Source organism: Drosophila virilis, chromosome 2 (genome assembly GCF_030788295.1).
Source record: "Drosophila virilis strain 15010-1051.87 chromosome 2, Dvir_AGI_RSII-ME, whole genome shotgun sequence".
Classification (NCBI taxonomy): domain Eukaryota; kingdom Metazoa; phylum Arthropoda; class Insecta; order Diptera; family Drosophilidae; genus Drosophila; species Drosophila virilis.
The window spans coordinates 13858355-13884805 of record NC_091544.1 but is presented as its reverse complement, the minus strand read 5'-3'; the positions used below and the strand labels follow the sequence as shown (position 1 = coordinate 13884805).

The 26451-nt window shown below is 43.4% G+C and overlaps 9 protein-coding genes across 11 annotated transcripts in view; 3 read left to right on the top strand and 6 right to left on the bottom strand.

Annotated features, from left to right (window-relative positions):
* The window catches only part of kek6 (kekkon 6), a 67315-nt gene extending 60055 nt beyond the window's left edge, over positions 1 to 7260 (bottom strand). The window contains exon 1 of the mRNA XM_070207035.1: positions 6596 to 7260. The gene's annotated coding sequence lies outside the window, so the exon portion shown is untranslated. The remainder of the gene's footprint in view (positions 1 to 6595) is intronic.
* Positions 2338 to 5339, top strand: LOC6629467 (nose resistant to fluoxetine protein 6). The gene is made up of 9 exons (XM_002053847.3): positions 2338 to 2614; positions 2667 to 3006; positions 3067 to 3140; positions 3566 to 3768; positions 3840 to 3952; positions 4009 to 4225; positions 4291 to 4472; positions 4534 to 5005; positions 5075 to 5339. Exons 1-9 carry the CDS (start codon positions 2338 to 2340, stop codon positions 5330 to 5332), a joined length of 2136 nt encoding a protein of 711 aa, XP_002053883.3. The 3' UTR covers positions 5333 to 5339.
* Positions 7261 to 8313: 1053 nt separating the features above from the next.
* Positions 8314 to 12171, bottom strand: pasha (partner of drosha). 2 transcript variants are annotated; one of them, XM_002053848.4, is made up of 5 exons: positions 11412 to 12171; positions 10599 to 10790; positions 9534 to 10534; positions 9224 to 9478; positions 8314 to 8803 (listed from the first exon to the last, which is right to left on the bottom strand). In XM_002053848.4, exons 1-5 carry the CDS (start codon positions 11653 to 11655, stop codon positions 8516 to 8518), a joined length of 1980 nt encoding a protein of 659 aa, XP_002053884.1. In that variant the 5' UTR covers positions 11656 to 12171; the 3' UTR covers positions 8314 to 8515. The 2 variants fall into 2 exon arrangements, with proteins under 2 accessions (XP_002053884.1, XP_070063230.1); XM_070207129.1 differs by lacking the exon at positions 11412 to 12171 and adding an exon at positions 10852 to 10981.
* A 299-nt stretch (positions 12172 to 12470) lies between these two features.
* Positions 12471 to 14060, bottom strand: LOC6629743 (uncharacterized). Its single transcript, XM_002053849.4, has 2 exons — positions 12810 to 14060; positions 12471 to 12746 (listed from the first exon to the last, which is right to left on the bottom strand). Exons 1-2 carry the CDS (start codon positions 13734 to 13736, stop codon positions 12690 to 12692), a joined length of 984 nt encoding a protein of 327 aa, XP_002053885.2. The 5' UTR covers positions 13737 to 14060; the 3' UTR covers positions 12471 to 12689.
* Positions 14061 to 14203: 143 nt separating this feature from the next.
* On the bottom strand, positions 14204 to 16091 carry LOC6629744 (transcription factor Ouib). Its single transcript, XM_002053850.4, has 4 exons — positions 15808 to 16091; positions 14978 to 15744; positions 14807 to 14917; positions 14204 to 14556 (listed from the first exon to the last, which is right to left on the bottom strand). The coding sequence occupies exons 1-4, from the start codon at positions 15922 to 15924 to the stop codon at positions 14415 to 14417; spliced, it is 1137 nt and encodes a 378-aa protein (XP_002053886.1). The 5' UTR covers positions 15925 to 16091; the 3' UTR covers positions 14204 to 14414.
* Positions 16092 to 16168: 77 nt separating this feature from the next.
* On the top strand, positions 16169 to 16975 carry Mnat9 (microtubule-associated Nat9). Its single transcript, XM_002053851.4, has one exon. It carries the CDS (start codon positions 16309 to 16311, stop codon positions 16915 to 16917), a length of 609 nt encoding a protein of 202 aa, XP_002053887.1. The 5' UTR covers positions 16169 to 16308; the 3' UTR covers positions 16918 to 16975.
* Med (Smad/Smad4 homolog Medea) lies at positions 16920 to 22006 on the bottom strand. Of its 2 annotated transcripts, XM_002053852.4 has the most exons (9): positions 21173 to 22005; positions 20825 to 21096; positions 19897 to 20260; positions 19196 to 19414; positions 18483 to 19094; positions 18141 to 18420; positions 17910 to 18078; positions 17723 to 17849; positions 16920 to 17650 (listed from the first exon to the last, which is right to left on the bottom strand). In XM_002053852.4, exons 1-9 carry the CDS (start codon positions 21231 to 21233, stop codon positions 17445 to 17447), a joined length of 2310 nt encoding a protein of 769 aa, XP_002053888.2. In that variant the 5' UTR covers positions 21234 to 22005; the 3' UTR covers positions 16920 to 17444. The 2 variants fall into 2 exon arrangements, with proteins under 2 accessions (XP_002053888.2, XP_032289610.1); XM_032433719.1 differs by lacking the exon at positions 19196 to 19414 and having other exon boundaries at positions 21173 to 22006.
* Positions 22007 to 22543: 537 nt separating this feature from the next.
* Positions 22544 to 24916, top strand: LOC6629747 (negative elongation factor B). The gene has a single exon (XM_002053853.4). It carries the CDS (start codon positions 22683 to 22685, stop codon positions 24459 to 24461), a length of 1779 nt encoding a protein of 592 aa, XP_002053889.1. The 5' UTR covers positions 22544 to 22682; the 3' UTR covers positions 24462 to 24916.
* LOC6629748 (cystathionine gamma-lyase) lies at positions 24903 to 26230 on the bottom strand. The gene has a single exon (XM_002053854.4). The coding sequence runs from the start codon at positions 26151 to 26153 to the stop codon at positions 24972 to 24974; it is 1182 nt and encodes a 393-aa protein (XP_002053890.1). The 5' UTR covers positions 26154 to 26230; the 3' UTR covers positions 24903 to 24971.
* Between the last annotated feature and the right edge of the window lie 221 nt (positions 26231 to 26451).

Genomic DNA, 26451 nt, shown 5'->3' with positions numbered 1-26451 from the left:
TTTTCAGTATAAGAGAGATGAAAAAGCTTTTATTAATCTCGCTATATTACTGATATTTGGTGAATATATAAGGGCTGCAGTTAACAAATGTTGCTGCTCTTTGGGCCAAATTTGTTCAATTGCTTACAACTGGATCCAGTTGAATTAGTCTCCATGGAGAATAACCAAAGAAATATTAAAAACGCCCTTTGCCTCTATATAGAAATTATTCATTATGTTACTGAGTCGTCTCCCGCAACCCAGGTCGAGTTCCGATGTCATCGACTGTCTCCGTGGCACGCGCTGCTTGTCCCTAATCTGAGTCATCACGTTAGATTTTGTTTATTGGAAACGAAACTCAATTAAGCCAGATTTGCTACTATTTTCAGTGATTGGAACCAAGATAGAGCCGCAGACAGCAGCTATCCCAGAGATGAGCCAATTGCGCAGTCAGTAGCTAATCTATAAAACAACAGGTGTTAAGCTCCAAACATAGACTGATTTGTACATAGATATAGTTCAAAAGAATGTTATTTAAAGAGTTCCACGATTCCCAAAGCAAATCTAATCGCGTTCAGTCCATGAAACAGAAAGTGTGTGTGACAATCAGGCGCAAGAAGTAACGTGAGTTCTCTAGTCCGCAGTGCCAGACTAGAAGATGCCCTGTGCAGAGAAATACCGATGTTTTTAAAATGGAACGATATATAAAATACTTTTATGATAAACTCGTTAGATATAGGAGAATATATATTCAAAATTACAAGTCTGTATGTTTTCAAATTTCAGAGATCGACAGACCTGGCTAAATCGACCCATTTTTGGTCCTGATAAAATATTGATATGCTTTTTGGGGTCCAATTGCTACTTACATTTGCACAAAACCATTATACCCCTTTTAAGTGGTTACAGGGTATAACAACCAACTTAACGTTAATGATCCTTATATTAATTATCCTTAATTAAGAAGCCACAAAATTACGCGGCGTAACCCAGGTTTTTATTTTTTATATTATAATCATATTATATTGATATTATTTGGTATTATTATATGATACAGTATATGATACAGTTGTTGGCAATACTAGATGGTCAACTGGGGCCGATAATCAATCATTTCTTTTTTACAACAAAATGTCACTTGTTATTATACCCTGAAACCATTAACCATTAGCCGAGTCGATCTAGCCATGTCCGTCTGTCTGTCTGTCTGTCCGTCCGTCCGTCCGTCCGTATGTATGAACGCAAGGATCTCAGAACCACTTAGAGCTAGCGACTGAAATATTAGATGTAGGTGCGCCTAGTGCCTGCGCAGATCGAGTTTGTTTCCGATAATCGATAACCTATTCCGTTTCCAAGCAATCGATAAATATCGATAACGATATCCTTTTTTTTTTGGGCAATTTTGATAAATAACAAGAGCTAGAGTCACGAAACTTGATATATAGCTTCTAAAATAGAATATATATATGCACTTGATGTTGGAAGAAGAGGTATTCAGTGTATTCCCTAGTTGGGAGCTCCCGACTAGAACATCTTACTTGTTATAATGCTCCTTTTGTTTACAATCAGTAAAATAGTTCAGTGATTATAATCATCTTTAACACTGCAATACTATTAAATGATTATATTATTTATGTACTAACATGACATAACTAAATAAATGGCAATCAAAAAGTCGGTCATTGCGCTTTCCCTTAATGACTCAGCCACATAAATAACTGATCTACGATATACTAGTTAATTTATAGATTAGTCGTGACGTCGAGTTCAATAAAATCGGTCCCTTTTAGATTAGATTAACTGCAAGTTGCACAGACTACCTATTAATTGATATGAAAACGCTCAAGATTGATCTAGTCGGGACTATCCGACTAGGAGCTACCCAGCTCTAAAAGATTCATGCCAAAATTCAGAGGCAAACTCACTCTCACTCTAATCAGCATTATAGAAATATGCTCAGAAAAGTACAACTGAAAATCGATGTAAATCGATTTTTGAGTAATTGGCGGGAGCTTTTGATATAAATATTTGTACTGCATATATTGCAGCTCGTTTACTTTCAGAGAAGAACGGACAGACGGAACAGGATTAATACGATAAGTATTCTTTTTATGCATCCTCAATATTGGGTATCAAAATAGCACTCTAAAACAAATTGATAATAATCTGCACGGTTTGGAAGGGGTTTCACGCCCCGATAAGCCCCTAACTGAAGTACTTCAAATATATCAAGCGTATTTGAGCGAAAGTTTTATTTTTGTGCCAACTTAGAAGCTTATCAGGATTTTTTGGAGCGTATATAACGCGTGTGTTTTTTTAGAATTGGCTCAATACTCACTAAACAGCTCTACTATGGACATGGTAAAAATAATTGTTGCGCTTTTGCTCTTTGGGCTAGCTTTGGTCAGTTCGCTGCAGCTAAAACCAGATGACTTAGTTGCCATGGAGGACTACCAAAGGATGGTGGAATTACGTCCACTTGCCGTCGAGTTTTCACAACACTTTAGGAACATAACTCAAAAGGACCTGGATTTGCCGAGCACACGGCTACCCAGCCAGCAGGATCTGCAGTGCCTGGCAGATATGAGTGAGCTATTGGGTGGCCTTACCTCTGGCAGTTTCTGGGCCATAAAGAGTATGTCGTATACACATTTAAAAGTACTTGAATTAAACTCTTAAGATTTTAGTGTTCGATTCATGGGGCACTTTCCCCAAGGGCGTGATTTATGGAAACCTAATGGACATGGGCAATTACGATGAGTGCATTGGCATAACCAAGGCCATTGGCGATAGCCATGCCATAAAGGGCAAGTACTGCTTTGCGGGCCTATCTTTGGCCCAACTTGGCATTAGGATAAGAACCGCCGTTTGTTTTCCCGCCTCCTGCGCCGCAACCCACATGGATACATTCCTGCAACAATTGCTGCAAAAACTTCTTAATATCCAAATAACGCAGCCCTTGGTCAGTGAGGATAGCTGCAGGACCTCGGATCGTGAACCCAACGACGCTCTAACCATATTTACTATGTAAGTATGCAAATCAATCAGACGCAGTCGCAGTTACAATTTCAAGTTTTTGTTTAACAGTGTTTTAGTCTCGCTTCTGCTTGCCTGCGTCATCTTGACAACTATCTATGATTATTTCTATTGCGAGGATCAGAGTAAGTGGAAAACAAATGGGCAATACTTTTTATACCCTGTACACACTGCGGTTGGGTAAAGAGAGAGAAAAATAAGACAGAATAAGTCAGACGACAAACTGATTCGATCGAGCCTGGCCGGGTGTCCGCTTCACGAATTTTTCGGTCTTTGTGTCCTCCGTATGTCACGGAAAATGAAGATCTTAACCCAAATTATCGATAACTCAACTCAACTAAAATAAATCGATACGAAACGAATTCGATATCCATCGATTTTAAGCACAAGCTATTTGCTATTATAAGCTTAAGAATATCTAAATTTTGAAACGCCTCCTTGAAAATTGCTTTACAATCGCATGAATGAAGCTATTTACAGGGTATGCTCTAGTCAGACATTCTCGAATAGAGCAAAAGTATTTGTTTTTCATTATCTTTAACTCACGCAGCGCAACTGCCTGCCTTGATTAAGATCTTCTCGGCACGTGCCAATTCCCGAGCGCTCTTTCGCCTGGTGGAGCCCAATTCGAATCCCAATGTCATCGACTGTCTCCATGGCATGCGTTGCATGTCGCTCATCTGGGTTATCTTTGGACATCAATACCTGTTCGCTTTGCTAGCGCCGAATGTCAACCAATTTCGCTTGAAATGGGTAATGGTTAACAGCTTGCTGATTGCGTAAATACGGATGCTTTTATAAAAGACTTTTGCTTTCTCTTTTAGTGGTTCGAAAATCCGTACACCAGCCTTGTCCTACATGGTACGTTCTCCGTGGATACATTCTTCTTTCTGAGTGGCCTGTTGTTAGTCATGATTTCTATGCGTTCGTTGGAAAAGTAAGTTTAAAGTGAGCCACAAATCCCCTAGTTTCCAGCTACTCTTTGTTTCGCAGAACCAAGGGAAGATTAAACATTCCATTGATGTATCTTCATCGTTATTTGCGGCTCACGCCCATTGTGGCCCTGGCCATACTCGTGTATATGAAACTGCTTCCACTTTTGGGCGATGGTCCCCTGTTTGATAGCATTAAATTTGATGATTACAATCACTGCAAGAGCACCTGGTTCTGGACTTTGCTCTACTTGCAAAACTATGCGACTCCAGATCTGGCAAGCTTTACTTCTATAGAAACCAAGCGACCCTATGAACCTAACCCGTCTTTTGCTCTCCTTAGTGCATCAATCATAGCTGGTATTTGGCTGTGGATATGCAGCTTTACATACTCTCACCCATATTTCTGCTCGCTTTGTATAAGTGGGGCAAGCAAGCTGCAGCTGGAATATTTGTTTTTATGCTTCTGCTCTCCGCCTGCCTCTTCAGCACAATGATGATCAAGAGATATCCTATATTTTTGGAGTAAGTCCAGAATGAATACGCTAAGTATAAATGCAAATGCCTGTTATTACTTTCCACACAGAATCGGTCTCACTCCAGATGAGGCTCAGCGTAAGCTCTACTATGCCACACACACACATGCAGCTCCTTGGCTAATCGGGCTACTCTTTGGCTATTTCCTGCATGTGAATCGCAACAGAACGTTTCAGCTAAACCGCATTAAGATCTGGCTGGGCTGGGTTGTGTGCTTGGCTTTGATTTTCACCTCGTTATTTGTGCTATATCCCTTTGCCGATTGGAGAAATCCGGCGTTGACCATGCTAGAAGAGGCCCTTTACTATACACTGACCCGCATCGCCTGGCCCCTGAGCCTGTGCTGGGTGGTGTTCGCCTGCATGAGGGGCTATGGTGGCTTGGCCAATAGCTTTCTTTCTTCGCCACTGTGGCAACCGCTGTCGAAGATCTCCTACACTGCCTACATCTTTCACATTTTCGTACAGCAAATTAATGGCAGACGCATGCGAACGAGCACTTTTTTCTCCGACTACGATGTGGTAAGAGGAAATATGCCTACAAACGAGTCTTCCCCTATAATACTCATTCTATATGTATTCCATTGACAGATGCTGATTTTCTGGGGCGGCTTTGGCTTTATCTTGCTGCTGTCCTACGTTATGTATATCATTATGGAGGCACCCTTCGGTGTGCTAGAGGGCATGCTTATGCCCAAACGCAGACTAAATCCAAAGCCTGCCGCCTCCACTGAGCCACAAATGGAACCGAAAATCTCTGAGACGAGCAAAGCTGCTTTGGAGCCACAGCTAGAGACTGATACAACAACAGATACAACAAGCTCTGCGCCTTCCAGTTATCATTCCTAAACTTTTTACTCACTATTCAATTAGAATAGGTTTCTATTTATAAAACAATTTACTTTTATTTTTCTTATCAACTTGTTATAAAATTGTATTTCGGCCTAATTCTGCACTTGTGAGCTGTCAAAAAACTCAAGAGATAGTGTATCGTTTTAGTCTAACTGAACCTTGGACATGATTGTAGGCCTTTGAAAGTTAAATATTTTAGAAAACCCCGCCGCCTGCTCATTTGCCAGCGCCACTTTATCAAACAATTATTACGAACTGATTTGTTATATTATGCCGATTAGTTTATCTTCTAAAAGATTATATTTATTAATACACGTTTTGTAGGGCTATTTATTCAAATTTTAATATCGAACAAAAAATGACTTTCTGCTCCTCTAGCGTTTTGCTGCATCTAAAGCTTATGTTAAAATCCCATTGTTTAATTAATTTTGTAAGTTGTTTCGATCAAACCTTATCCCTTAGACTTGTGCTTGTGTATTTTATTTATTTTCTCATATTTTAACATAAAATAGCTTCAAGTTTTTTCGAAAAGAAGCGCTTCATAAATCCCTTAACTATATATGTTTAAAATCTCTTGAGAACATTTGAATGTCGAAATTTATATTTATGATCTAAATTGCTTGCTGGAAAAAAAAACTAAATGATTTATGAAATATTCTCGAAGAGAAAACTAACACTTTCTTGCTCAAGGTTCAATGTAATCGAATAAATGTTTTGGTAAATTGAAAAGAATAAAAATGATTTTAAGATTTTAAGGATATTGAAAAGCGAAGACTTGGCTGAAGCCATGTTATACCTTTGGTTTTTTTTTTTTTTAATTTAAACGTATTTACTTTGTGATTTGTGGGCTTTTATGCAGAGATATCGGCCTGGCTTTTGCCAAGCCGGGCGCCATAAAAGTAAACAAATAAATCGCCCAAGAGGTAAAATGTGTCAACAGGGCATATTGTTTAACATGAATTTAGGCGAGATTAACTGGAAGTGAAATCGAAACCAGAAAACTGAAAACTGAAATTGCGCGAATTGGCAACAAGGCAAAACCAAAGTCAACCTAGTTTTTGGCCGACGCAACAGACGACAACGAATGCAAAGCGAATACATTTGATATGCTATTGGCTGGCAAGGGTGTGTGTGTGTGTGTGTGGTGCGTGTGTGTGTGTGTGTTGGGGTAAGGGGGGGTCGCTGAATTGGCGCCCTGTGGCGGATTATTGAATTTTCCAACATTTGACTGACACTTGGCGCCTGATGCGCTTCGCTTACCTTATACGCTCTTGTCCTTGTTGTTGTTGTAGTTGTTTGTCCCTGTTCGTTGTAGTTGTTGCTGCCGCTAATGCTGCTGATTTAGATGCGTGCGTTGCGTTGACAAAATTCCAAACGCGTTTTTACATAATTTACATGTTTTTGAATGGCGCAACGGCCACACTAGAATAAACACAATGCCCCTTTAAATACATATATGTGTGTATTTGTGTGTGTGCGAGCGTGTGTATGCGCGTGTGTGTGTGTGTGTGTGTTTGAACGTTCTGATACATGGAGCAACACAATAGGCATAGAAGGGGGGGCAGCGGCAGCCGCAACGAAATGTATACCCGTTTATTTAATTATTTTTTTTTATGCTGGCCAAGGAAGACCCACTTTTTGTTTGGCAAATTCGTAGCGAACGCGTATAATTTTGGCTATTATGCCGCTTGCCATAAAATCTGGCAACACTTGAGACACACTCACGCAAAAGGGCGGCGTAGATGGAGGCGTGCGTACATAGACGCAATTGTTGTCTTTCTCCACCTGATGCGATGCGCAGTGTATGTGTGTGTGAGTTGTTTTCAATTAAATGTGATTTAATTAATACGGGAATTGGCGGCGGCACTGCACACTGGCACGGTCAGCTGCCTAGTTTAGCACTCGACGCGCAACGAACAAATACTGAAGAAACTGGCGATGGTTGGCAAAAGGAGCAACGGTAAAATTCTTTCGTTTGTGCCTGATGCTGCGCGCTCTTTCGTTGCGCAGTGAACAGTGCTGCCCAGCGCGGCGAATTCGGCTTGCGCGTGCCTATACTCGCCGCGGTTTGTATGCGTGCATGTGCGTGTGAGTGTGTGTGTGTGTCCAAGGAATGCGATAAAAAACGAAACGTTAGAATGAAATGAAAATGTAGCATAATTTATGACTGCATTGTCTTTTAAATAATTGCACGCACACATTAATACACACACATATAAACTGGCACACGCTTACAAGTTAAGGTGAAATTGTTATTTTTAAAATGTGTTTGAATTTGTTTGGCAACTCACCTGCACAGCGTAGTCTCATCTTTATAATGCCGTTAACATATTTCATCTTTTCTAATATATAACTCTTATAATTTTTAATATAATTTTATGGTATTTTTCAAAGCTTAACGGTTCTATTTGCATTTTTCTTACATGCTTGTATAACTGGCTGACAACCCTGAAAGTTCGATTTAGAACATTTGTTTTATAAGTTCCATTTATTTTTACGTCTGTTTTCGATTCTACAAGTGTTTTATGTTTTTTTTTTTTAAATAAAAGCCTATTAATAATAAACCTTTTTCAATGAAATTGACAACTCTTTAGTTGATAAGAACTGTTCCAAATTCCGTTTCCGCGTATTTTTCAAAGCTTAATAAGAGTTATGTTTGCATTTATAATTTGTTTTATGAGTTCTCTTCCGTTTAGCTTTATGTCTGATTTCAATTCTTCAAGTGTTTTATGCGACTTCTATATAAAAACCAATTAAACAACAGTTTTTAATGAAAATGGCAACTCTGCAGTTGATAAAAACTGTTCCCAATTCCGTTTCCGTGTTCATTCCACGCAATCATCAAGTACCAAAGAGAATTGAAATTAATTGCATAATAGTCTAGACGAATTATACTTTAATAAAGTCAAGCATATGCTGGAAGAATAATGCATAAGGAACGCACATATTTATTATTAATTCCATTTTGGCATAGAATATTATGTTGAATTCGTAAGGATCTTTATTAAGTAAGTGTAATTTGAAGAGTATGCGTAGCTCGTGGTTAAGCTTAATATACATTCTTCACATTGCTGTTTGTCATATTTGAATGGATCACATTGGGTAACTGTGTAAAAGTTTGTCATGCAAGTGGAATAACCAAAAACCTAATGACGGCAATGATGATTATGTGCTTTATAACTATAATTCAACGTTGTTCAAATTGGAACCGGAGGAAGTGGGCAAGTCAACATCACTGGGCGGCACAAACGTGCCCATTGTTTGGACACCCTCGTGCTTGGCGCTGAGCTTCAGCATCTCCGATTTGAGTTTTTCAAGAATGGCATAGTTTGGTTGATTCACAGCCGCCTTGCTCTGCAACACGGTTATCTCCTGCTCCTCGAGTTTCTTCTCTTTAAACGTTTTGATCGAATTGTTGCCATACAGACGCAGCAGCGAGCCCCAAGTTTGAATGTGCGGATGCAAAATCTACAGAAGAGTGTGGAAAATAGTTAAAAGACATTATACAGAACAATCAATCTTTTCTTGGTGTCCACATTTAACAATGATTGAAGATATTTAGCAGAATATCAAAGACAAGAAGGAATATTTATCCCCAGCAAACCGGAGATTAAATGGCCTAGTAAAGCTTTCTTTCCGACCAATTGTTATGGAATTATTAATGAATAAAATGCTTGCCCATAAAATAGGGATACAATTTTAAGAAACTTTGCTATAGCAGCTTATTAATAAAGTGTCTAGAACATGTTGAAGACTGTGAGACTAGCTTGCGTAGAAACAGACAGACAGGCAAGCCTATATCGACTTTGGCTACAGATACAGATCAAGCAGATCAGATCTTCTTAGACATTGCGGGACATATTTCTAAGACACTCTGCTAGCTTTTACCTGCAGTATGGCCTGCGATGCCAATTGCTTGCCCTCGCGCTTGTTCTTGCAGACCACCTTGGCCGTGTGCTTGCCCACAGTCATCGTGAACTCGTTTTTGTTATTGGCCGTACGATTGATCTCCTGGGTGATCTGCACATCGCTGCCGTAGTTGCGCTGGAGGCAGGTTAACAAGATGGCATTGGGTGAGGGCTCTGTGGTCTTGTTGCAGAACTCGGTGACGCGTGGATCCTCAATGCGTATGTCATCGAAAACCTATAAGGCAATATTCAATTATATGTTCTTTGATATAGATGCCAGGCCCACTTACAGATAGATCGCTTTGGGTTTTCTTCGCAGTGCCGCTTTTCACATCCTTATTATTGCCCGTTATTTTGTCCTTTACATCGGGAATGAGTATCTCGAGTGTTTCGCGTGCTGCCTCCGATTTGGCCTGCTTTTTGCTGGTGCCATAACCCGTGCCGTACTTGAGATTGTTCACCGAAACGGTTGCCGAATAGGGCGTTGCTGCGTTCTGCAGCTCCTTGAATTCATAGGTGGGCTGCGTCTTTAGCGCATGCTGCACATACTCATGCAAGATGCACACAAAACTCTTGCCATTCGGATTCATGATCCACTCTTTTCGTCCACGCGGATTTGTGGCACCTTCTGCACCGCTGGCCGCCAAAATGGGAAACTTGATCAGCTTGGTGCCGTCGGGCAGCGTTGGTCGCTGTATATTCTTGATATGCTTCCGATTTTTTGTGAACTTGCGCCGTGCATTCCAACTACGAAAGCGCAGCACGCGTATTACTTTGAACCGGAAGAGCTTCTGGCAGTACGTGTTCAGCTGCTCCGGTGTCACCGACTCCTTTTGTGTATTCTCATTGACGGTTACGATTTTAGCTGCTGGTATTAGTGACTGCAATGCCTCAGTGCTTGGCTCGCCCGTTTTGGACTCTGCATCAGCCGAATTTTGGTTCTCTTTGCGATCCACATCCATGGGCTGTGCTGCATTTGCTGTCGCATGAGTTACAGGACAAACGCCCGCAGTCATCACCTCATTATTGTTGTCTGTAGTCGGCGCATCGTCCGCATTGCGCAGCTGTTGCTCCGCAACTTCCGTTTCCTCGTCCAGGGCACGTCGATAGTTCAGACAGGGTATGGCACCCAGTGGCACCGCATGTTTGCGTGCACTGCCCGTGCCAAGAAAATATGGACGTGCGGCACAGCAGACACGCGACTTGCGATGCAAAAAGAGGGGCATGCCGCTATTGTGCGTCACCTGCACCCAGCCCTCCGGCAGCACCTCGAAGTGGTTGTGGCGCTTCTCTAAAATGTGCGGAAAGAGGTCAATAAAAATAGTCTGAATCTGTGCAGCATAATTCACACATACCTTCAAGCACAGTCTTGAAGCGCTGTTCGTATTTTGGTCGCTTGGATTCGCGCAGATCTTCGGGTAGCTTTTCATCCAAAAGATTTTCAATTTCTTCATCATCAAAGTCGGAAGAATCATAGTCGCCGCCATCACCTTCGCCCTCCTCATCGTCAGCATAATTCTCACCGTTCTGCTTGTCGCTGTTGTCATCTGCGAAGTGTGTATGGAAATGGTTTTAGATAAGTATATTCATTTGAATCTAAAAGTAAACCTGATTGAAACGTTAGCCTTTCGTTTAGCTCCAGGCGCACAATGGGTATCATGCGCATGTTTGCGCGCAGCTCAGAGATTACGACTTAGGGATCACGTATTACAGACAAGTTTCTCATTGAGCTGCAGCTGCGAGCAGCTTGAAAATATTGAAGCAAATGGGCTCGGTAGATACAATCATCCATTAAATGAATCTGGCTGGAAACTACAGTGAAAGCTCTCTAGAGCCGACAAACTACGATTTGTTTGCTCGCTTTGTTGTGGTAAGCGAGCTGCTCTCTTAATATGTGAAGATAAGACAACAAAATTGACCCTGCTTAAGGCGACCTACGCCCAAATGTTTTCCCGGCCGTTAAATGAGATTTTCACTGTAGTTAGTTATCAGCCTCCTTGGCGTATTGTTTACACAATGATAAGCTCTGGTAAGATCTTCAGATAAGACATGTAGAAGCTGTTTCTTTGCATTTTATGGCTAAGGCCATGTGCCTGTCGTTGGCTAGTCAACAAGAATGTGTATACTCCATATAGTAAATCTCTACTGTGTGCGAGCTTATCGCTTACCTGAATCATCATCCTCACTGGCGGTGCCCACCTCGTCAAGCACCTGAAACTGGCGCAGCTGCTGATCAATGGGCTCGGATAGCAGCTCGGCGTCGCGTGTCTGACGCATTTCCTCAATGGCGCTAAGCGAAAAGCCAGCAACTTTCAGTTCCTGCTCCTGCTCCTCATCCAGACGTGGACGCTTGCGTGTGGTAAGTGGCTCCTCCGTGGATAGCTCTACAGCTGACGATTGAGCTTCAGCCATTTTCTATATGTATGTACTTAGGTGTGTGCTTAAAACTTATGCTATTTTGTTAGGTGTCTTTTGTTGTTTATTTTATTTTTGGTTTCTTATAGCTGTGTTTGGGTTCTTCTGGCCAATAACCAATACTGAGAACATCCAACGATTTCGAATTGATTTTTCATTGGAAGTGCCACATTGGTTAAGCTAGAAAACCCAATCGCTCGCTTTGTCGTCGAAAGGGATTGGCTTTCGAGAAGCTCCTCTCTACTCGTGTTTCAAACGCACTTCACAACATAATTAGAGCATGCATCAGCATAACACGTTTTCTGTTTGGTGTTGTAATTTTTTAGCCGGCTACGCCTTAGCAGCTGCTTTTGCAATGGATTCTGTGCTAAACAAAACACCAAGGCAAAAGTTGCTTAGCCTGACCCACTGTTTTTATATTTATAATGGATTCAATTTGCATAATGTACTATATCTAAAATATTAGTTATACGTATAAAATGCCTTGACTAGGGCCACGCTCAGACATTTTGTAAAAACAGATCAGCTGTAAAGCAGCTTTGCAGCGTTGCCATATCGCTTTAATTTCCCTGCTCATCGTCTGTGTCGCTTTTCAATAGAGCGCTTTTAATTCAAATGTAGACTTTACCACCAGCTTACGGATTCCAGTTTTATACTTTTCTCTTTACGTTTTCTTTTATACATTGCAAATCATAGTTTTTTTTTTGGATTGAAACAATAGGTTTTTATCCTGACTCACTATACTTGCACTTATATATTTGTGTGCTTACAATGCATGAACAGCTGTTCTCTGTGCTTAGAATTCAAATGTCTTCAAAATAATCAATAATTGCTGTTTTTATTTATGGCAGCTTATTCACCAAACGTACAAAATATATAAAATGTTTTCAAGAATATGTAAAATGCCGCAACTTTGGCTACTCTAGGTTAACAGAGCTGCCACCCTGCTCAAATTTCCTCGTTCAGCTTCGACAGTTCATCGCTTATCGATAAGGCGCTCAGGATTCAAATTACGATAAATATGAATAAGGTTAATTACCTACCAACACAACATTAAGTACGGAATGTGATGAGTTAACGGGCTCAATCTGTATAGAATAACAGCGCTATAATCATTTAGAGTACATATATAACTTATATATTCACAGTACCTCGTTAATATCATCTGATACACACGTGCCGGATAGCTCCAGATGAAATGGCAAGCGACGACAATTGGAAGAACGCATTTCGTGCCCCTTCAAGTGCTGGATGATAAAGAATATAAAATCGTTACCAAGATCCGTGCATTGAATGACATATAGCGTGGCCAGGTATTTAAGATGCATGATCAAATGCCGGAAATCATGGTCCCGCAATTGCTGAGCAGATGTTATGCTAAGGACTCGCAAGTTGGCCAATTGAAGGACAACGCCGTTAACGAAATGATAGCAAGGATTGTATATGTTCAGGAGCGTAAGACCACGCAGATAAGCAATGTGCTTGCCCTGCTTCATTGTTATTTCCGAACCAATGCGTAAATGCTCCAAAGCATCCGGACGCAATTCGGCAAATCTCTGGAATAGCTTGTCACGTGGATTTACAAAATAATCAATATCCAAACTTTTGAGACGCCTTAACAAAACCAAAAATTCATAATTCGGATGACTGGCACAGTCAATAACCAGATTCTCCAGCTTATGCAAATGCTTACAAACCTCAATAATTATATCGGGCAGCTTGTGATCAATACATAATATCAGCGAGCGCAGGTTCTTCAGATATACACACACGTTTATCATATGATTGGCCTTGCTAAGCAGCGGCTGCTCAAAATATTTGTCATGCAAATCCGATACGGACAACATGCGCATTTTGTGGCCATTCAGCCTGAAAAATGCCTCGATCTGCTGAGCGGTCCAATTGTTGGTCGGCTCGAACCAGGTGAAACAGCGAAAATGTTGCCTATGCATCATTTCGTAGATGCACATAAAGCGCTGACAGGTAAACGCAAAGTTACACTGACTCATCACATCCAATTGCTGGAGCACCCTCAGCAGGCACTCGTCGGGCATGTCCATAATGTGTAGGGAATCCATTTTTTCCAGAGCAACTTTTAAGATTTGTTTACTTAAAAACTACACGAATATGTACAGATATATATTCTATAAATAGCAGCGACTTAGAAACTATGTGTGCTACGCTTTATGATCTCTAATTCTAGAGTTTATACATTAGTTGGACGACGAATACTTCTTTAAGAGACCTTAAGATACCCTTGCCATGGCCACGAAATGCGCTCATGATTCCAGTTAATATTAAGATATATATAAAGCAAGATCGAACGAGATTTATAAAGAAAAACAGTGTCATAATTTAATATATGTTAGATGTTCTATGAGGCATACGAAATGATCAAATTAAAGCTCTAAAACGGACAGTCGCAGTGCATAACGAAACTTCTAGCTTAAGAAATTGCACGTTAGGTTTCCGCTCAAAGGAGCTGTTTCTATCTGCCTGGCAATTTTGTTATTTGGGAGTGACATACAGAGATTCGAATTCGATATTGTATTAATTGGTTTTATCAGACATTTTCAAATCGAACAAACAATCATTAAAAGAACTACAGCGAGTTAATTAGCCGCATTTAAAATGTATGCTTAGGTCTCAAATGGCAAGAAGCTGCACACCATTGACAAATGTCTCTTAAAATAAGCTTAAACAAAGTGATTGCCACCTAAAACGACTTACAAACTAACTAAGCCTAATTACAGATTCTATTGTAGCACATTTTCTATATCGATGTCCACATTGTTGGCCAAATCAGCGTAATTTTGTGCATTCTGCTCGTGGCCCTTTGAACGGTAATGGGCATTCAGGTGTGGGCGTCGCATGAAAGATACTTTGCATATCTCGCAGCTGTAAAAGATAAACAGAATTTAAGCATTTAAATATAAATGTTTTACGAATAAGCAAATAATCTGTGGGCATTTATAGATTTTTTTTACAATTTAGGAAGAAACGCGCACAGTTCCAAAATAATAAATGTTTCAAGGCAAGATTCAAATCAAAATTTGGGTCCAGTGAATGAAGAAAACCAGGTTCATGAATCGATTTTAAACCAAAAAGGTTTCTATGGGTTTTCACGCCTTATGCATGTTATACTCACTGAAAACTACGCACGCCGGAATGGCTAAGCATGTGCCTCTTGAGCTTGTTGCTGACGACAAAGGCCTTGTCACATTTGGTGCATTTGTAAGGCCGATAATTCGTATGGCGGCTGTGAAATGGTTGCATTATGAGACTTATGGCATAAATTGGACAATATTTGATCACATACTTGCGTTCGTGCTGAATGCGTCCGCTGTGATCGGCAAATGTTTGGCCGCAGTACTGGCAGGGATATGGCTTCTCACATAGATGCGCCAGCTCGTGGCGCCGCAGCAAGTGCGGCGTATAGAACTTCAGGGGGCACTGTTTGCAGGAGAAGTTTTTTACGCCCGTGTGCCGCAGCAGATGCACCTTAAAGTTGCTGGGGCAGGTAAAATGCCGGCCGCACAGCTCGCAGATGCAGTCACGCTTGCGGCGTTCGCGCTTAAGTGCCACTATCTCATCCTCCGACAGCTTGCTCCAGTTTATACGAGGCGTGTTCCTAGCGTTGGTCGCAAAGTTGACCGTGGCATACAGTTTGGAAGGTGGTCTGCCCGGTCGGCGTGGCGTATTTGGCATTGACGCAGGCACATTTGCAGGCGGTTCTAACGCTGGCTCATCGGTTTTCGTGGTCTGCACGGACTCATCGGATTGATCATTCGCTGAGTAATCTTCATTTGCCTCCCCTACATCTTCCGAGCTTTCGTATTCCTCACACTCGTATTCTGTTATGTCCTCATATGTGTTAAATAGCTCCACCTCTTCACCATCTCTCTCCAGCTTGTCCAGCTTGTCCACTTCAGCCTTGTCAATTTTTTGGAACGCATCCGCAATGTTGTTGCTATTTAAAAGCAGCTGTTGTGTTTTTATAATGCGTTCGCGAAATACGATGGCTTCGCGCAGCGCTACTTCGCAGGGTCCGCAAATATGTTCAGGAAATTCCATATGCTCTGGTAGCTATAAATAATATAAGATGCTTTATAAATATTTGCACTTGTTATTGTTGAATTGCATACTGACAAAAATTCCAGTTAACGCTGCAATTTGGTGTAGCATGATGTTGTCGGGCTGTTGAAATAAATTCTTTGAGTTTAGACAATAAATAATTTTGCCACAGGTACGACAGCGCGTCGACATTTTTTAAATCATTTTCCAAATCAAACCAGCTATTTACTTATTTCCCTTAACAATTCGCGTCGTTCGCGGGAATCAGCTGTTTATGTTATCTGGCAACGCCGCGACCTCTGTGAATATCGATATGCGCATTCAATATACGCTCAGCTGTTTTATATAGAACCATACATTTTTAGAAAGATTTAGGTCTATATCAGGAGAAGTATTTATACATCAGTTATAAAATATTTGATAATTTATTTCATTTGCAATCAGAGAAGAAAATCAACTAAATATTGCTCTAATCTAAAATTAGTGACTGTCTATCGATATTTGACTGCCGCAGCGCCCATCTCTATTGTGGAACTTTACTGCATTTGGATTATTGTTGGTGTTATTTTCGAGCCCATGCGCTTAAATGAGCACACAAAACTGCTTGGGCAGCGTGTAATTCTGGTGCCCTACGAGGCCCGTCATGTACCCAAGTATCATCAATGGATGAGCAGTCCTACGCTGCGTAGCCTGACCGCCTCGGATGAGCTCACCTTAGACGAGGAATATGCAATGCAACAGAGTTGGCGACAGGACGATGATAAGCTCACATTCATTGTCCTTTGCGCTGAGATCTATAAAAAGACCAACGATGAGATAACCGCTATGGTGGGCGACACAAATCTATTTGTGCGCCACGATAAGGAGTCTCAGCAATATGTGGCGGAAGCGGAAATTATGATCGCAGCACCCGAGGCGCGCGGCAAAGGATTCGGTCGCGAGGCTATGCTACTTATGTTCAAGTACGCCCAACAGCATCTGCCTCTGATCAAATTCGAAGCCAAGATCGATATGGACAATGCCATATCGTTGCGCCTCTTCGAGAGCTTTCAGTTTGCCGAGGTGCGACGCGTGGAGGTATTCCACGAGGTGACCCTAGAGCGGCTCATAACAGACGACTGGCTCTCCTGGCTGGATAAACAGGTGCAGCTAAGAATTGAGAAATATGATGATGCTTCAAAATGATGTACACTTAGTTAATGTTCTGTTTATTACATTTATATTACAACTACTTTGCCTTTAAGATATTGCATTTCTATCTTTGCTCTGGCTGTAGTCGTTGCGTAAGTAATGCTGTGTGTGTGTGTGTGTATGTGTGTGGCAGGAAGGGCATTGCATAAAATGCAGCCCAACTCGAGTTATCAAATTTATATGAATATATATATCTGGCTGTCTGTATGATACATAAAACTAGTTGACTTAACGTTTTACAGCGTGGTGTTTCAATTTTTTATAAAAATTATTATTAAATAATTAAAGGCAAACATAATTGTAATTGCAAATCAAAACTAAATATTTCATATCCTTTTTTTCCTTGTTTGCACTTTTGCTTAACTTAACGATAGCTGCTCAAATTGTATCCTTAAAACTAACATTTAGACGTGGTGTGCTTCTTGCTATGAATAATAAATATGCTTTTGTGTGTGTGCGTGTGTGTATGTGGGTGTGTGGCTGTATGTGTGTATGGTCGGTTTGGGAAGCGCCATTTTTTCTTATGCAGCGGCTCCATCGATGGGCATAGCATGCAGCACCTCGTCGAGCAGCTGCAGTGCACGATGCAAATGCACTTCTATCCAGCAGGGCGTCTCTTTAATCGATTGACGCGGATAATCAGGTCCCCAGCCCTTCACAAAGCTCAGCCGCAATATGCACAGGCGACGCAGATCATCCACACCAATGCCAGCGGCAGCGGTAATGCCTACAATACAAATAGATATACATATATAAATAAAGTTTGCAATTATCTACATCTACAACTCCGTCGGCTTACTTCTGCCGCCGCCGCCCATTTGTTGGTTGGAGACACCCGCGACGGCAGCCGCTTGCGCTGCAGCAGCGGCCTGTGCATTGGTGGCCAGCGAATGCATCTGCTGATGGCATTGACGCAAGTCGAAGACCTACAGAAAACATGATTCGGTTAGTTATAAATCATAAATTTGCATTTGTTTAGCATTTACTTTTATGCAAGCGGCTGGGTATATTTTGTGCACTGCATCGCCCGGCGTACGTCCCGCCTCCCGATCCAGATAATAGCTTTGTACGAACACCGAATTATCGCTGAGGCAGCGCAGCCAGACATCACCCTCGCCGCGCAGATCCAATTGCACACCCTTGCCTATATGCAGTCTAAAAATGGTGAAAAGTTGTTAATATCAAGAGCAAGAGCAAGCTAGAGTAGCTCTGCTCACCTGGCCCGCTCCGATTGCTCGGTGCGATGCACATTGCTGAGCGCGCCCAGACAGAAACGATTTCCGCCCGACGGATCCACATAGCCGTCTATGATGACGTTCGGTTTAGCCGAGGGCACTTTAAATGTCTCGCCCACTTGTGTGTCCAGCTCAAAGTACGCTATGGAGCACCAATATTCTGGCGCCGGTTGGCGAGAGAGCAGGCGCTGTTGTTGCTGTTGCTGCTGCTGTGGCGGCGCCTGCTGCGGCGAGGCCAGATCGCCGGGCAGCGGCGAGTTCCCTGAAAATGCATAAATGCTCAGCAATTACAGAAGTTGGAAGGGTGTCATCACGCCAACTTACAGTAGCTACCGGGCAATGAGCGCGGATCTGGCGGCTGCATGGACTGTGTGTAGGTAAGTGTATTGGGTCCGGTCCAAGTGCCTGCGGCACCACCACCACCACCACCACTGGCTTGTGCAGCGCCGCCAGCATTGGGTTGGCTACCGGCTGTCGCCTGTTGCTGCGCGGACGGCGTCTGAGTCGAACCATAGCTGCTGGCGCCTGTGCCCTGACCGCCTGACTGCGGCACATAGCCATTCTGTTGCTGGGCATGCACAGTGGCTGGACCCGAGCCGCTGCTGGCGTTGCCGCTAAACTTGCCCACATCGTTGCCCACGCTCTGCATTTGAGCGCCTGTTGGCCCCGCTCCATAGTACTGACCAGCGCTGCCAGCAGCTCCACTCGAATTGCTAGCAACGCTCTGGCCATTGGGTCCCCCGCCACCCGGCGGTGGTTGCTGCTGCTGCTGTTGCTGCATGGCCAGCGTGGCAGGATCTGTGGGTGAGCTGGCCTGTGCATGATGCACGCCATTGCCTTGTGCGCTCTGTGCTTGTGTGGGCGGGGGTGGCGGCGCCATAACTGGACCGGGGCCGGGATTCATGGCGCCCATGCCCGGCATGCCATGAGGTACGGCTGTAATGAATATTAAAACAAAATGTTAATGAAAGCTTGACACACAAAGAGCTAGTCCCACATAGCTAACCAAAATCAAAGAACTAAAGAAAAACGCTTACAAAGAGTGTGCGGCGCTGGCTGGGATTGGGTTTGTGGCTGCTGCTGCTGTGACGCCGCCTGCTGCTGCTGCTGTTGCTGCTGCGCAGCCTGGCTCAACGGCGTCGGCGGATGCCGCAACATCCACGCACTACGCACTGGCCCGGCACTGTCCGTTGGCTCAATTTTTGGTATTGCGCGCCCGGCAGCAAACATTGCACTCATTTGATTAGCATCGGGAACTACAAAAACCAACAAAAGATAAAAGAAAACAACGCAAATCAGGCAAAATCAAAATTAAAGCAAAATCAAGCAACATCAAATCATATATATACATATCTATAACGTAAGCAGATTTCTGGCAAAACAGCAACACAAACTTTATTCGGCGCGCCGAAGATTCAAGACCCTTGTAATACGAGGAGAATTGTAAAGTCCGTAATTGTTGAGTCAAGTAATCTATTAAATGACAGATTTGAGTTCTTGTTCATGCAAGATCTTCATTTTCGAGCGATCCTTGCTGTGACAGATATGTAATATAGCAGTCCGATCCGACCGAACAGAAAGACGAACCTAAGGAAAGGGTCAGGTCATGACTTATAGACACAGACAGACGGACAAGTTCATATCGAGTCGACTGTTGATAGAAATCAAAAAAATATATATATCATTCGCAGTCTCAACAATGTCAACTGCAATAGACTACAATAATGTGTGGCCATACCGTACTCACCGGGCCCGGGGCCCTGTGGCGGATAGCCATAGCCACCCGGGCCGACCATCTGCGTGGGATGATGTTGTATGGTGCCAATGTCGTTGCCATCAATGTCCATGCTGCCAACCAGAGAGCCAGCTGAGTATTCATCTTTGACCAGGCGACTGGGGCCCGACTGCAGGCTCAGACCGGACAGATCGATGCCCGGCGAGACGACGCGCTCGTAGTGGTAGGGATTCACGCACACCGAGTCGCACTTGAGATCGAAAGCAAAGGCGCAGTATTTGACATGCTTTAGCTCGTTCTTGTGCAGATCTGGCCAGCGCCAGATGCGCGCATAGATCACATGAGGGAAGCCCTTGCGACCGGCAACCTGCAGTCCGCCAAAGAGCAAGAAAACGTGAAACGAAAAAATGAAATTAAAATCGAATAGTAAACACACGTACGCGTCGCATATCGCAACCGGAAATGCCACAGCGTAAACAAACAAAACAAATTGAGTGCACTACGCTAGCGTGCAAGACTACGAGATACCCTGTACCCAGTGCAACTGCCTAAAAACTCGTATATACCCAACTCAATAAGACATGAAGATTGAATATTATAAAAAAATTGGTGTGGAAAAGTGAGAAATCGCATAACAATTCAGTTGTCTCTGGCTAGTCAATTGTTCGATACGCTCTAAAAATCTATGCTGCAAATCTATGTTTATCATTATTAACGATTTCATATTATATGAAATAAAGCCTGAACTGAGTATGAAATCGGCTCTCTTGTTATGTTTGTACGATTTGTTTTCCTCTGCCTGTTACATACATTGCTAAAAGTTCCAATATACTCTATTTACACTGGGTACAGGGTATTGTAACATATAGACCCCACACAATGCGCGGCGATAAGAGGCGTAGCTGAAACTGAAGCTGACGCTGACGCTCACCTGCAGTCGGCCGTCGAGCGTGCGCTGTATGGTGACGCATTTGCTTGGATGGGCGCCGTTCGTGGTAATTGCCGTTATCAGCGAATCCAATTCGTCGCGCTTCTCCTTTAGCTTCTTAACGAGCGACTCGATGGCGCGCTTGGCAAAGCCCTCGCTCTCCCCGCCCTGGCGATGGCACATCAGCGAATGGACAATGCTCAGGCAGGCATCCGCTGAGGTGGGCGCATTCGAGGGTGGCGGTGGCGGCATTTGAACCATGTCCCGGACAATTACTATGAGAAGCGGAAACATAGAGAGAGGGCATTAAAAGCAGAACATAATTACGTTTAGATAATGGGCTCCACTTACTGTCCTGTTGCGCTATGGCGCCGTACATATGTGCCGGCGGACCAGCGGCCGGTCCGGCCATGCCAAAGTCCTGGGCAATGCCCAGGCCACCGCGTGCATGTGCATCCACTTCGGCGTTGTTGGTGTCGCCGCCGTCACAAAATCCGTATCCAGCTGATGGCCACAAAGCGAAGCTGTCGCCGCAAGCGTTGCACACAAAATAACAAAAAAGAAAAAAAAAACACGCAGCGACCAGCCGAAACAAAGAGAAGCACGCGAATGTGCGCACAAAACAAACGGCAAGTCAGCGAACGTCCACTCTCTCTCTCTCTCTCTCTCCCCTTGTTACTGCTTCCAGCAGTTATTGTTATTGTTGTTGTTGTAACTTTACAACAGTTTGTGCCAAAGAGAGCGCCTTTGGGGGTGTTACGCACACATTGAAAATGCTTGCACACACACACACACACACACACACAGAGGCGCGCGCTGTTAAACTTGAACTCCCACAAAGCTGCCGTAATTATGGCAACAGCAAGGCTTTTCTTTGCGACTAGGAGTGCTGCTTCTTCTTATCTCTTGCTCTCCGCTCCTCTGCTCTTGCTACTTCTTTAGCTAAAGGTCCGGCAGCAGCAGCAGCAGCAACCGACACAGACACACACACTCTCGCGCAATTAGCGAGCTGTTGTTTTTGTTTGCGATTTTGTTTCTGTATATTTGCACTATTTGTACTTTATTTAAGTTGCAGCGCTTTTAATAAACGGCACCAAAAATGCACTTAATAATTTTCCGTACATCCATAGCCAGTTTTCCACCCAATTTGCTTTTCTATGCTTGTGCTCTTTCTAGAGATGTGTGATTTTTATATGTGTAACTGTTACTTGTACAAGTAACGGATCACAATAGCTTAGAAGTTCGCTCACATAAGAAACGATTCCAATATTTATTGAAATAATTTAATTTATTATCTTGCACGTACACATATTTTAAAAAATATAAATAAAACTTATGCAACATAATTATAAACATTTAAGAAATTTAAATACTGGTTTTGCTTGAGTGCGATTTAGTGTTGGGTGCGTATCGTGTTTTATATCGTTATACAAGCACGCACGAAAAACCCAAAAAATATGTTTATTAAATACATACATGCAAAAACAAAAATATATTAAAAACATAACTTTTATGTAAAAATAATATAGTAAAAATAATTATAATACAATTAAAATATTGATTCCACGATTTAGAACGATATCAAAGAATTTTATAACATAATTTATAAACTTTTAAGGGAACATGGAAAAAATCTAAAAAAATATATAATTTAAATAAGTTCTCTTATTTTAGAAGAATAAAACGCAAACAAATAAAAATATATACATACTCCGAAATTCGTGCCATTCGTACCCATCTCAATTGCGCACCTTGCGCAATGTCCATCGCTTTTTGTTGTCTAGTGCAGCCCTGGTCTAAATTATTCTTCAAGCTGTTGCCACTGACGATTAGAGGCTAAACTATTTTTTTTGTGGATAAAATGAGCACGCCTGCTAAAAACACTGGCACTGGCTTGGAGGATGTTAACATTCCGGGTCAGGCATTTCTGCGCGAAGCGCTCACCTCATGCACGGATCCACTGAAAGCCATCGAGAGCTTCCAGCTGGAGAATGGCGTCCTGTTGCCATCTCTGCGTCCGATGCTGCCGCTGTTGGATTTGCATGGAGTGCGTCGTTTGGACTTTCACACATCGCTGATGGAGGAGCTGCGCGACAAGTTGATTGCGCATATTAACGAACTGGGGCAGAAGGATCCGCGCGAGCGCGAAAAGAAACTGAAGGAGCTGCTGGTCAAGAGTTTTCCTGTGGTGCGCGTCAAATACTTGCGGCCCGTCGTGATGGCCATACTCCGGAATACCCAGCACATCGATGACAAGTATTTGCGCATTTTGATGCGCGACCGGGAACTCTATGCGGACACGGACACCGAGGTGAAGCGCCAGATTTGGCGCGATAATCAATCGCTGTTTGGTGATGAGGTCTCGCCGCTCCTCTCGCAATATATACGCGAAAAGGAGCACATCCTGTTTGATCATACCAATCTGAATAATTTGTTTTTCCAGCCGACGCCCAAGGTGCGCCGGCAGGGCGAGGTTGTCCAGAAGCTGGCCAATATGATTGGCAACAGCGTCAAGCTGTACGATATGGTGCTGCAGTTTCTGCGCACTCTGTTCCTACGCACACGCAACGTGCACTATTGTACGCTGCGCGCGGAGCTGCTGATGGCACTGCACGATCTGGAGGTGCAGGAGATCATATCGATTGATCCGTGCCACAAGTTTACCTGGTGCCTAGACGCTTGTATACGCGAGAAGAATGTGGATATTAAGCGCTCGCGTGAACTGCAGGGCTTTCTGGATAACATCAAGCGCGGCCAGGAGCAGGTGCTGGGCGATCTGTCTATGACACTGTGCGATCCATATGCCATTAATTTTCTGGCCACCTCGGCCATCAAGATACTGCAGCATCTGATCAATAACGAGGGCATGCCGCGGGATAATCAAATTTTGATTCTATTATTGCGCATGCTGGCGCTGGGCCTAAGCGCCTGGGTCATGATCGATTCGCAGGACTTCAAGGAGCCCAAACTGGACAATCAGGTGGTGACCAAGTTTCTGCCGGCTCTGATGTCGCTCATGGTGGACGATCAGTGCCGTAGCCTGCACGCCAAACTGCCACCCGATGAACGTGAATCCGCATTGACGACCATTGAGCATTCGGGACCGGCGCCCGATGCCGTGGAGGCCTACATACAGGAGAGCTCGGTGGCCAGCATTCTGGCCATGTACTATACGCTGCACACGGCTCGCGTCAAGGATCGCGTCGGTGTGCTGCGCGTCTTGGCCATATTGTCCGCCTGCAAGGATGATCGCGCCTATGAGGATCCCTTCCTGCACTCGCTAATTGCCCTGCTCATACCCATGAGCGAAGAGTTCGCCACAGAGGACTTCTGCACCACGCTCTTCGATGAGTTCATCTTTGCGGGCCTGACGCGCGAGAATGTCACCTCGCGCCACATGCTCAAGCTGCTGTGGTATGTCTACAACAAGCTGCCCGTTGGCCGCCTGGCGACACTGATGAAGGCCATGCAGCCGACCACGGCACACAACGAGCACATACACAAGCTCTACGAGACGCTGCAGGAGCGCATCGGCACAGCCGTTGCACCAGAGACGCCCATTCTCGACCAGCCCACAATTGACTTTGATTCGCCACTCAAGAGCGTGCCCACGCCGGGACCACATTATAGCGCACAATAAACTGAATAGCTTATAGATTCTTAGATTTTAAGCACCAAGCTAGTCTTGTCTATCATATAATACCTATATATATATACAATATATACCATAAACATATGAATATGTATGTACGTTAGCTACATACAGAGTCTCATAGGAAAACACGGCATCAATTTGTTTAGTTTATATAGAAACCTGATCAGTTGCTAATTATATAATATATACATACTGAACCCATATCGACAGCCGAATCCCATGCTGGGTTCTATCTATGTTAACAGAATCAAATTATCTTTCTAGACTAAATTCTCTAATTAAAATATTGTTTACGTTCGGCATTAGAGTTATGTAAGAATTAAATAGTTTATACTTAAATTTCGCTGCTCATGATTATATAAAGAAGATCTGACTACTTTATCACGTAGTTTCCATGATCCCAAACAGATTAGTGCAACAAATAAATGAATATACAAATATTTAATTCACTTAAAAAGGCCACAGGGAACAGTTTGTGATTGCTATTCAAACTAATTAGGCTTTAGCTGCCACGTCCAGGGCATTTTTGATGTCATCTATCAAATCTGCGGCGTCCTCCAAGCCCACCGACAGGCGTATCAGGGCATCCGTAATGCCCAAAGTCTTGCGATCCTCAGCGGGCACCGAGGCATGCGTCATAATCGATGGCAATTCGGCGAGACTCTCGTAACCACCAAGGCTCTCGGCCAGGGTGAACACCTTGAGAGCCTTGAGGAATGCCGTAGAATGCGCAAGACCACCCTTGATGTAGAAGGAGAAGACACCGCTGTAGCCATAGGTTTGAGCAAGCGCTATCTGGTGTTGGGGATGAGAGGGCAGACCCGGATGCAAGACCTGCTCGACAAAATCATGTGATTCCAGAAATTTGGCCACTTGCAGTGCATTCGCCTGGTGCTGTTCCATGCGCAGCGATAAGGTCTTCAGACTGCGATTCACCTGATAACAGTCGAAGGGCGAGGGTACAATGCCCAACGAATTTTGCAAAAACTTCAGGCTGGCATGTAGCTTATCGCAATTCATTGTGATGCCGCCCATGACAACGTCTGTGTGGCCATTCATGTATTTGGTCAGGGAATAGCAGACCAAATCGGCGCCCAGCTCGAGGGGTCTTTGAAAGTAAGAGGTTAGGAAGGTATTATCCACAGCAATAACAACCTCGCTGCTCACTTCACGACAGATCTTGACCAAAGTCTTTATGTCAGCCACTTTAATCAAGGGATTCGTGGGCGACTCCAGCCAGACCAGCTTTGTCTCCGGCTTGAAGGCCGCTCTAAAACTCTCCAAATCGGTGGCATCCACAAAAGTGGCCGTCAGACCAAAACGTGTTGCCACCTGGCGAATCAGTCGATTTGTTCCGCCGTAGACGTCATCGCCCATAACGATATGATCGCCACGACTGAGCATTGCCAGGACAGCGGTTGTTGCGCCCAGGCCCGAGGAGAAGGTCAGACCGTACTTGGCATTATCGAGCGCGGCCAGGCACTGTTGCAGGACATTGCGCGTGGGGTTGCCGCCTCGCGAGTAGGCATATCCACGATGCTCGCCCGGCGCATCCTGCTTAAAATTCGTGCTCGTGACAATGGGCGGTATAACACAGGCGCTCTGCCACTGCTCCGGATCCTGGCCAACGTGTATGGCCTTCGTGGCGAAACCTTTTGGTTGTTCCTTGAAGCTCATTTTGCTTTTCGTTTCTGTTGCAAATAATACCGCTACACACTTCGGCAATCAACTTGAGAATAACAAAAGATTGATCAGGCTATCACGCCTTTATCTATTTATAGCATGGAAAATACCACACCTACGAGTAACAGTGGCCATTAACATTAACATTTATGTAACTGTTATCTTTATATCAAAATAAATATATTGTGAAATTCTTTTATCGTTTTAAAATAAATTGAAACAGCTAATTTGTGTTCAAAATTAAACAACAATAAACATTTTGACAAACAATTTAAATTCATTTTGAGCGCAA

Coding starts and splice junctions, on each gene's coding strand:
- LOC6629467 (XM_002053847.3), top strand. CDS start 2,338: ATGGTAAAAATAATTGTTGCGCTTTTGCTCTTTGGGCTAGCTTTGGTC. Junction 2,615..2,666: donor CAGTTTCTGGGCCATAAAGA/GTATGTCGTATA, acceptor TTAAGATTTTAG/TGTTCGATTCATGGGGCACT. Junction 3,007..3,066: donor GCTCTAACCATATTTACTAT/GTAAGTATGCAA, acceptor TTTGTTTAACAG/TGTTTTAGTCTCGCTTCTGC.
- Mnat9 (XM_002053851.4), top strand. CDS start 16,309: ATGCGCTTAAATGAGCACACAAAACTGCTTGGGCAGCGTGTAATTCTG.
- pasha (XM_002053848.4), bottom strand. CDS start 11,655: ATGGCTGAAGCTCAATCGTCAGCTGTAGAGCTATCCACGGAGGAGCCA. Junction 10,791..11,411: donor CAGTGAGGATGATGATTCAG/GTAAGCGATAAG, acceptor CACACTTCGCAG/ATGACAACAGCGACAAGCAG. Junction 9,479..9,533: donor AAACCCAAAGCGATCTATCT/GTAAGTGGGCCT, acceptor ATTGCCTTATAG/GTTTTCGATGACATACGCAT.
- LOC6629747 (XM_002053853.4), top strand. CDS start 22,683: ATGAGCACGCCTGCTAAAAACACTGGCACTGGCTTGGAGGATGTTAAC.
- LOC6629744 (XM_002053850.4), bottom strand. CDS start 15,924: ATGTCGACGCGCTGTCGTACCTGTGGCAAAATTATTTATTGTCTAAAC. Junction 15,745..15,807: donor CAGCGTTAACTGGAATTTTT/GTCAGTATGCAA, acceptor TATTATTTATAG/CTACCAGAGCATATGGAATT. Junction 14,918..14,977: donor CGCATTCAGCACGAACGCAA/GTATGTGATCAA, acceptor ACCATTTCACAG/CCGCCATACGAATTATCGGC.
- Med (XM_002053852.4), bottom strand. CDS start 21,233: ATGGCCGGACCGGCCGCTGGTCCGCCGGCACATATGTACGGCGCCATA. Junction 19,415..19,896: donor CCCCGGGCCCGGTGAGTACG/GTATGGCCACAC, acceptor TGGTTTTTGTAG/TTCCCGATGCTAATCAAATG. Junction 17,651..17,722: donor AATGGGCGGCGGCGGCAGAA/GTAAGCCGACGG, acceptor TTTGTATTGTAG/GCATTACCGCTGCCGCTGGC.
- LOC6629748 (XM_002053854.4), bottom strand. CDS start 26,153: ATGAGCTTCAAGGAACAACCAAAAGGTTTCGCCACGAAGGCCATACAC.
- LOC6629743 (XM_002053849.4), bottom strand. CDS start 13,736: ATGGATTCCCTACACATTATGGACATGCCCGACGAGTGCCTGCTGAGG. Junction 12,747..12,809: donor TATCAGATGATATTAACGAG/GTACTGTGAATA, acceptor TATTCTATACAG/ATTGAGCCCGTTAACTCATC.